Raw genomic sequence first — 9,408 nt, 5'->3', positions numbered from 1 at the left:
CACCACTCCCTTACGAACATTCATAAAACATTGATTTGGAAGAAACTATTCATGAAAAGTCTCTCTTCATCTGTTAGTGGCTGATTGAATTTTATTGGTCATTCCTCAAATATTCAACCATCACTTCCTACCCCCAATGTTTTGCTGTTATAACATTTTTGATCATGCATTTAAATAAATATACTCCCAATCAAAAAGTGCAGACTCTTCCTATTTTACAAAAAAAGGCAAGAATTTTATTTTAAACAAATCCTTAGTTGTGTGTTACACCATGTCCACATCTAAATCAAAAATGATAATGATAATTCAAAGGGAACAAAGGGCTTCATAAAAGCACGTTGCCCAGATATTTCTCTTGGCCAATATTTTAACTAAATATACAGTGGATATGAAAGGTACAGTATGGCACTTAAATAAGAGCAAAAAGAAGGAAACATATTCACAGTCCAAAGCAATAGGTTTTTGAAACTTTGGTATATGTCTCAAATAAGTCACCATAAATACATGTTAGCCAATAGTGTTTAGTTCCAGGTCTTTTAAGCCAGTAATTTTGTATGTGTGTGTGTGTATGTGTGTGTGTGTTTCAAAAAATAACTGAAAAAATAATAAATCAGGATTGACTTGGGATGATTAAGGTCTCTGGTGTAAGCACACAGGTAAATTTAAATCATGGCAAAATGACAGTGCAGCTGTGTTGCACAACAAAACTATGTAAGAAAATGAGTGAGATACACCAGTTACAAATGCTGTGGCTTAGGTAGACATCCTTGATATTAGCCAAAAAAAAATCTTTTTAATCTTAACCAAAGCCCACAAGCTGAAAGAAATAACCTGAAGCTCGTAACTGTGTGCCTAACAGTGCAACAACAATCTCACAAAAGTGTTGTAGTTGCATACTGCAGTTCCCTCCCTCCCACCCATCCCCCATCCCCCATCCCCCATCCCTAATAAACAGCACCAGTGCAGTTTGAGTTAGAAAATTGGAAAGATTGAGACATTCCTAAGGTTTTCATCATGACTAAGGGCCAGTGAGATGGGGCTCTAATGAAAACCTCTGCCATGGCCATTCTCCAGTAAGCACCCCATGTAATTCCCTCTAAGTTTGCAAATAAACAATATTAGGTCTAATGTAAGGCCAGATTCTGAAAAAAAACAGCTGGCATGCTATTCTGGATGGAGGGAAAGGGGCATGCTGGTGGGGGAGATACATGAAGGGTGCCTCAAGGATGTTTGTCCCATGGCTCAGGATAAAGGGACGTGTTGAGATAGGTCACAAATTTTATATCAATGAAGTACTCAACTCACATCATTCACCAGAATAAAGAGCTCAGCAGGGCTAAGTCCTACTTGGTAGCTGTGCAAGTTCAGTGTTATCAGGATTAGGCTGGGCCATAAACAGAAAGGGCCCAAAGAAGTCTAATTCATCCATTTCATCACTCGACCCAGTTGTCTCTGTGGAACCAATTAGGTGATATGTGCAAATGGTTCCACTTTTCTTCCTCTCCCATTTGATGCAAAATCTTCTTTTATCCAGTCTTATCCTACATCTTAATGGTGAGAGTCACATAAATGAGGGTGGATACAGCCACCTCTGAGCAGTCATCTGCCTTGGGGCTCCTTGCCATCCCCCAGACCTTCGTGAAACCTTCCCTCTCACACATAGGCAGAGTCACTGGACTGAGTCCTGCCAAAATTGGGAACACTGACCCTGGGCAGGTCCTTGTTACGAATCTCATAGATTGACTTTCTCTTGGCCTGAGCCCCTCGCACAGCCAGCTTGATCTTGCGCCATCCCAGGTGGTTGAGTTCAGCCAGGTTGAGCACAACACAGATGCCACTTACAGCAAACATGAACACTAGGAAGACAGTCTTCTCAGTTGGCCGGGACACATAACATTCTACCTCCTTGATGCAGGGGTAGCGGTTACACTCATACAGCCCTGGGACACTAAATCCATAGAGAAAATATTGGCCTACCAGGAACCCAATTTCCAGGGCATTTCGGAACACCACTTGGATAATGTAGAAGCGGGAGATGCCTTCCTGCCTTCTGAGCTTGGATTTTGATGCAGTGCGTAGCCCTGATGGGTGTGGAGTCAGCTCCTTAACCTCTAAACAATCTGGCTCTGTCTCCTTACTGGTGTTCTCTGTGTTCTGCAGCACCCCATTGACAATAGCATTTTGCAACTTCTTATCTTCTCGTTTGCCCCCACCACTGCCCCCACCCCCAGTTCCTCCAGGACCTCCTATGGACTCAGGGGGGTCTCTGTCCAGGGCTAGGAAGACAGTAGAGTAGCGGCGTTCTCGCTGCTTGGCGGACTGATGCACAGAGTAGGTGATGAAGCAAAGACTGGGGGTACACACCATTATGATCTGGAAGACCCAGTAACGTATGTGGGAGATGGGGAAGGCGCGGTCATAGCAGGCCTGGTTACAGCCGGGCTGCAGGGTGTTGCACACAAACATGGTCTGCTCATCATCGTACACCGTCTCCCCCACAATGGCCACAATGAGGATCCGGAAGATCACCACCACAGTCAACAGGATCCTGAGCAGAGGAAGAGGGAGGGAGAGGTTCGCACGGGCTGCGTCACGGACAGGAAACCCCTGCTCCTCCCTTCCCTTTGCTGATGTTTACCAGTCGTTTGACTGGGGAGCTGTCCATCCCGGGTTGGTACTGAACTGGGAATCTGGGAAAGCTTTTTGTCTCCTCCTTTTCTGCTGAGTGCTGGTAAGCTGGGAACATTTCACATTCTAGAGATCCCAGGTACACACAACATCTCCATACACTGGACATAGTCTACTTGCAACGGATAGATTTCATCTCTCTATATAGAATGTATAGAAACACAAAACACACCTTCACTCTGGATATGGCAAATGCACACAGAATACCTTTACAGACGGTGCATGCTTCAAGGTCTACACACAGGGTGTGTGTATATAACTACTCCATGGGTATATTTAGTTTATTCTCTACATGAATATTAAATTTAATGCTTTATATAAGCAGATGGCTATGAATACATATTTATATATATTGAACTCATATATATATGTAGAGAGACATAGATATACAGACACAAAAACGGCAATTGGGTGTGTAGGCTCTGTAAGTTTACACGGCCAAATAAGTTTAGTTTAGTGATTATTGGTTGAGAAAAGAGGCATCTGCTCTGAAGAGCAAATCCATCTCCCCATTTGCCCTTCTCTGTCCAAATGCAATCCTGCCTTCTTTGTAGATTCTATTTAGGGAACCGGATGGAGATTGGCTCTGACTCTGGAGCGTGGAGGGACCAAGACTGAGCCAGCGGCTTCTTTTCTGATGTGGGAAGAGTGAAGCCCCAGTGGTGCTTGATGGGGAAGGGATGGGCAGTTGGTCAGGAGTAGCTAGAGGAGGGGGGCATCGCGGGGCGTCGGGTAATCCCAGGAACACCAGAGCCTTGACTTAGGACGATGGGGAGGAGGCAGAGGACGGGCTGGGGGTTGGAGCGGGGGATTCAGTCCGGGTGTGAGAAGGGACTCCCAGGGCCGCCCGACGGGGCCCGCTGACTGCCGGCTTGTAGCCCTTACCTCCCGATCATAGTGGAGTGCTGCTGCACCGCGGCTTCTAGCAGCCTCTCCAAGATGGTCCATTCCCCCATCGCTGTGCATCCGGAGGCAGCAGACAAAGACTGGGCAGCACCGGGCACGTTCCCGCTCCTGGCCCCTCCCCGGGCCGCACCTCCAGAATGGGAGTGAATTGCCTCCCAATTAAAGAAGCAATTAAAAAAAAAAAAAATCCTCGAATCCCCCTTTCCTTTTATTGTACTTAGAAGAAATGGGGAAAGAAATCCAAGCGCGTCCGGACCGATGGGGCAGTTGGCGCGGTCCAGAGAGAGGGCACGAACCTCGGGCGCCGTCCGGGGTTGGGGTCTGGATCCCGCGGACGCCGGGACGAGGGGCGGGGTGGCAGCCTGCAGGTCTTTGAGCGTTCGCCAGCCCAGGAGAGGTCTCGGCGCAGCTCTCCGCTGCAGGTTGGGGGCCGGGGGAGGGTCCGGGCACCGGCTCTGTTCCTGCTACTTCGGCGGGCACCTGGCGCTCCTGCACGGCAGCCTGCGAGGCCCGGGCGGAGCGCGCGGAGCCGAATGCTGGGCTCGGGGATCCGCGGCCGCCGCCTCTAATCCGCCCTTAAGTAGTCTCCGCCTGCGTCACGCCAGGTCGGCGGAGGGGAGCAGAGCGCGCCGTGCGGCTGTCGCTGCGCGTCGGAGCCCGAGGGGCCGGGGACGCGCGCGGGGGGGAGAGGGGCAAGAGTCCTGGGGGCCCGGCGGGGAGCGGGGCGATTTCGAAAAAGAAGGACTGCAGCGCCCCTCGGGGCTTCTCGGGGAGCCCAGGTAACCTCACCTGACCTCCAGACCCAAGCAGGTGGAGGAGGAGCCGGGAGCGGACGCCTGGGTGAGTGGGGAGGGGAGTGAGTGGGTATCTGCTCTTCTCTCGGTGCATCCCTCACCTTTTCGCTTTTGGCCCTCGGGAGACAACTGAAATTCCTTCCCTAGATGGAGATGCTGGCTGAGGGAGGGCGAGTGGGGGCGACCACTTTTAAATCTCCCTTCCGGGACGGAGGGGCTGAGAGTGCTTCTGGAGAGTGGCTGCGGTTCGGTGCCTCTGTGGATCCGACACTGAAGTGGGAAACGCTTGATGGGAATCCATTTAGGCTGAAGGGTAAATGCAGGTGTGGAGCTTGTCTCTCGGTATGGGGATCAGGGTACAAGAGCGCATCTAACAGGTGCCTCGCAATGAGCGAGTGGGGTGGCTATGGTTAAAAGTCTCGCTTCCCCTTGCACTAACCCAGATGATCTGCTCTTTTTAAATTATTGTTATTATTTTACTAGTGGGAAGGGCGGGGGGATACTCGTCAGGTGAACTGTGATTTAATCTGAATTTAAGACCCAGTATTCTGCTAGCAGAAACAGAGCCACTCACAGCCTCGCCCTGCCCCCACTTTCCTTACTGGGTTTGGCTTTCTCCCCTCAACCAGCAGATCCCGGTTTTTAAAATTCACATTGTGTTGTCAGTTCGGTCTAGAGCAACTACTTAATTGGTCGCTGAAAAATGGAAACAATCACACTAAGCTGCTAATTAGCCCCGGGGTCCGTATTAGGAGACACTGTAGTTGGGAGTGTTTGATGTAAATGTACAAAAGTACAATGGGAAAGTAGTTGTCATCCTTTTGAAAACAAAACCGTGAAAGGGTTGCTAACTTGTCCTAGACATATAAAGGGACCTAGCCTTAATTATCCACAGGGATCATAGCACATATGTCTATTATATAAGCCACACCATGGTGAGCCTTCACGTCTGGAACAACCGAGGTGGTTGGGTAGCTGGTGGCCCAGGGACTGGGAAGAAAGGTGCAGGGCATCTCCCTGAGTCCACTCACGGTGTACTTCTTCATAAAATGATGTTTAAACACATGGCGTAAGCTTCGCTGCCAGAAAGATCACTGAAATCCTCTGCTGGGGTTGACACCTTTACCCCAAGAAAGCAGCCTTTCACTACAAAGGAGTAAACGTGTCCACTAACAATGGAGAGAGGGATGAAGTATAAATGGAACATTAGGACTAGGGCAGGCATTTCTTAGTTTCCTTCTGAACACGGAGGAGGTTCAAGGGTGAGGACGAATGGATATCCTATTGTCCAGTTAGCTTCCAGATGGAATGTGATCCCCTAGCCTAAACTTGGTGTGTTTTCCCAGGTTTCCCTTCTACTCCCCTTGGCCCTAGGTTCCTGTATTCCCTCCTTGTCTGGCAGACTCTTTTATAGTAAATGATCTTAGACAAGGAGTGAATGAGTAAGTCCAAAGGGAAATCTGTTTAACATCTTTAAATGTCCTAAAATAGGCTGCACAACTGAATATTGTCATTTTACGTGTTGGCTTTCCCAAACCGTTAAAGATTATGATCCTAAGAACATAGACTGCAGAAAATGCAATTTTCAAGCACCACGCTATGACTGAATTGTTGATCATTTGTGTATTATTTTGAAATATACTTTAATATGCCATATGGATTCCACATATAAACATGTGTAAACAACATAGGTGTATAAATGCACAAAGACGCATACATATAGAACCTGTATTTTAAAACTCATCTATTGGACTGTGTAGGCTACTTTTAAATAAAAATCTTAGGATCACCACCACACTTCGGAAATAACCATTTTTATTTTCAATAACCACTCATAAATTTCACACTTACTACGCTGTACTTCCTCCTTCAAGTCCAGTCAACTCCATTTTCAATTAATACTTTGTTCTGATAAAACAAATGTGCATTAAATGTGCATTAAATGTGACATGGTTCTCTGTGGATCCGGGCATCTCTGTTTCCTCAGGGCATTATCTCATCTTGATAGATTCTGATTATCTCGATTTCCCTCTGATTGAAGATGCCCATTTAAGGGAACTGGAAAGTTCTTTCCATTACCTCTTATTTAAAAGCCATTCTGTTTATTAAAGTAATAGTTTTGGATGAAAAACACTGAAATTCATAGAATGCTCATAGAATAAACTTGGCTGCAAAACAGACTGTCTGGGGATCTTCACTAAAAATACAGATGCTGCAATCCCATACCAACTCTGCTAAATTGAAATCTGTGGAAACAAGATTGAGGTAGCTGTATCATTAACAGGTTCTCATCCGTGGCTCCAAAAACATTAAAAACCTGAGAACTTTTAGTTCCATGACTATTAGGGCAGGAATGAATCCTAGGGACGAGGGGAATCTATCATCCACTTGTTTCATAGATGTTAAAACTGACCCAAAGCTTAGATCGCTTCCCTAAAATCATATGGGTAGCAAAGGAAAAGCTATGAAGAATGTGGTATTCAGAATCCTAGAGAAGATCAAAATTATTTAAAAGTATGAAAAAAATGTGATGTTTGAAGAAGAAAAGGGGAATTAAAGTGGGAACATGCTCACCTCCAAACATTCAGAGAAAAAAAATACCTAGGTTGTTGACCTTGCAAATCTGTGTCTTACCAAAGAGTATTTTCCATTAACAGAGCAGGGAAATATTCTCCATATCTAGTGGGAAAAACTGCAAAGGCATGGAGCAAAGGGCGTGGTTGAATGTTATAATACAGGAGAGAATGTAGAGTTACTAACAATGATTCCATTTGCTATATGGGGTGTCTGGATTTGCTCTCATCCTTACATGTGCTCAAAATTTCATTCTCAACCACAGACTCCCAGGTGAAGCTTTTAGCTTTGCAGCTTCATATGTTTGGTAAATGAAACCTCATAGGAGCTTTGTATATGTTGTAAGAATGAACATTAATCTACCGACCTCTACTCTACTGGACCGTACATTCCTAGAGATCAGAGAGCATGCTCCTATATCATGGTTCTTTTCATAGTGTCTTTAAACTCAAGCATTTGTTGAAAGAGAAGGTCAGCTATTCTGGCTCTCTATTCCCCTCAGCCTGGCAGAGCTTCACTTTTCCTGAGGAGAAGTGTGTCCTGGTCTCCTCCACAATCACAAGTAATATTCAAGTCATAGAGAAGAAAGGGGCTCCCTTTGCAAAGTGAAAGTTCCTACACACTTAAGATAGCCTGGACCCCTCAGTACAAAGCCTTCTTACTAACCACCAGCGCCCTGCCCTCACTTCCATTCTTCTCTCATTACTGCAGTCCAGACACCTGCTGAACTAACCAGGGGAGTGCTGCTGAGCAGGTAAGGCTTGGGCTGCAGCATCAGAGAGGCAACCCCGGCGAGCTGAGCTCAGTCCTGGATACTTCTGCCCTGGGAAGCACCAGCATCTGTAGTCTCCTGAAATTTGTGTGGCTTGGGAGGGACTGCATTTGATTTGGAATTGATCTCTGTGCTGAACTCTCCTACATTTCATTCACAAACAGCTAGGATTGACTGAGCTTTATCTCCCCCAGTGGCCTATATACATCTGTTTCCTAATGAAACTATCAAATTGTCTTCTTAAGGGGCAACCCCAACCTGTCTTGGGAGACTCAAAAGGACATAAGTGGCAGATGGAATCTATTTTTCTTTGTTGCAGAATGGTTTTTCTCTTTTTTACTTTTGTGTATCCTTCCCTGTGTATAAGCCTCAGTTCAAATGTTTAGGGAAACACTTGTTTTTGCTGTTCAGACAAAATTTAAGAAGTAATGTGTCCAAAGAGTGTAAAGCTGTCCAACCTACCAATCTTAAGTAGCCCTAAATATAGTGGCTTGCTTTGTGATCTAAGATTCTCCAGAATCTGCTATCTTCAAAATTATTTTGCCATCTCATGGACCCAAATGCCGAATCATGTCTTATAACCAAGAGATTATGTATCCAAATGGTAGGGAAATCTAAAATCCTCTGCCTGCTAGTTCGTTGAATAAAAGAGTATATATCCTTTTTAAACAATTACATATACAAATCCTCCCATTCGCTGACTACCTTGTATATAGAGAATATACCTATGTGTAATAATATCTCAGGGATTAATGTAATATGGTATTGTGGACAAAGCAGATGTGTGAAATCACAGCAAATAAATTAACACTGCATTAAGAATCAAGTCATCCCTGCTGACACATAATCTTTCACTTTTATATCAAGTCGTGATTCCCATTCACATCAGGAGCTTCCCAGGGGGGCTCATTAAACCCACACAAAGAGATTTCTTTGAAGTCAGTGCTATTCCCATGAATAGCATTCAGCTACAGTGCAGAAGAGCCTGCCTGCCTGGTGTCTAGGCACCCTTCCCTTCACTCTCATTGTTGCTGTCCAGCCAGAGGCCCAGCAAGGAAGGATATAGCAGGGCTTCCTGCTGAGAGCCTTTCTAGTCTGTATGAAAGAGATGAGGAAATTGCAGGAGAAATGCACATTGGTAGCACCTGCCCTTGACAGAATTGTTAAGCTGGGAGAATATATTTCTTTTCCCACATGTGCCCTTCCTGCTCTTCTTCCACATCGGAGTGTACTGCTACGAGAGCTAACAGTTGGATCCATCCTGGTGCCAAGGTTATTATGAGGAATTGGTATTCATCCCAAAGGAATCTTCTGTAAGATCTGAAGCTTACATTCAAGGTTCCTTCTTGTGCTCCTGATTGTATGTGGACTCCCCTGGTTGTCTGATATCTTGACTTCCTGAAATTCAGCTAATTTCTGTTTTTCCTGGGACTCTGGGGGCTCAGGCATTACTTAGCACAGAGGTTTTTTGTATTTTTCTAGTTCTTGTCAACTACTTGCCTTCTGATCAACTCTTAGGGACCCACATTCAAATCTAGTGTGGAGAGCCTCGTTTCTACAGCTGAGGTGAGGCTGGAAAGCAGCTACCACCCACTCATCACTCACCTCATGCTCAGCCAAGGGTTTGTCACCAGCATGGACTCCAACTTGCCCATGTGATCTGGTTCAGTCATT

General features: G+C 45.8%; 1 protein-coding gene across 1 annotated transcript; it reads right to left on the bottom strand.

Moving 5' to 3' along the window:
• Positions 1–213: 213 nt before the first annotated feature.
• On the bottom strand, positions 214–4,148 carry GJD2 (gap junction protein delta 2). Its single transcript, XM_023230214.2, has 2 exons — positions 3,574–4,148; positions 214–2,548 (listed from the first exon to the last, which is right to left on the bottom strand). The coding sequence occupies exons 1-2, from the start codon at positions 3,642–3,644 to the stop codon at positions 1,654–1,656; spliced, it is 966 nt and encodes a 321-aa protein (XP_023085982.1). The 5' UTR covers positions 3,645–4,148; the 3' UTR covers positions 214–1,653.
• Positions 4,149–9,408: the final 5,260 nt, after the last annotated feature.

Source organism: Piliocolobus tephrosceles, chromosome 6 (genome assembly GCF_002776525.5).
Source record: "Piliocolobus tephrosceles isolate RC106 chromosome 6, ASM277652v3, whole genome shotgun sequence".
In the NCBI taxonomy this organism is placed as follows: Eukaryota; Metazoa; Chordata; class Mammalia; order Primates; family Cercopithecidae; genus Piliocolobus; species Piliocolobus tephrosceles.
The sequence above is the reverse complement of the archived record's forward strand: the minus strand, read 5'-3'. Positions and strand labels throughout refer to the sequence as shown.

What these genes read in the sequence shown, in the direction of transcription:
- GJD2 (XM_023230214.2), bottom strand. Translation starts at nt 3,644, where the DNA reads ATGGGGGAATGGACCATCTTGGAGAGGCTGCTAGAAGCCGCGGTGCAG. An exon ending in CACTCCACTATGATCGGGAG is followed by an intron (nt 2,549 to 3,573) that starts GTAAGGGCTACA and finishes TCCTCTGCTCAG; the next exon opens with GATCCTGTTGACTGTGGTGG.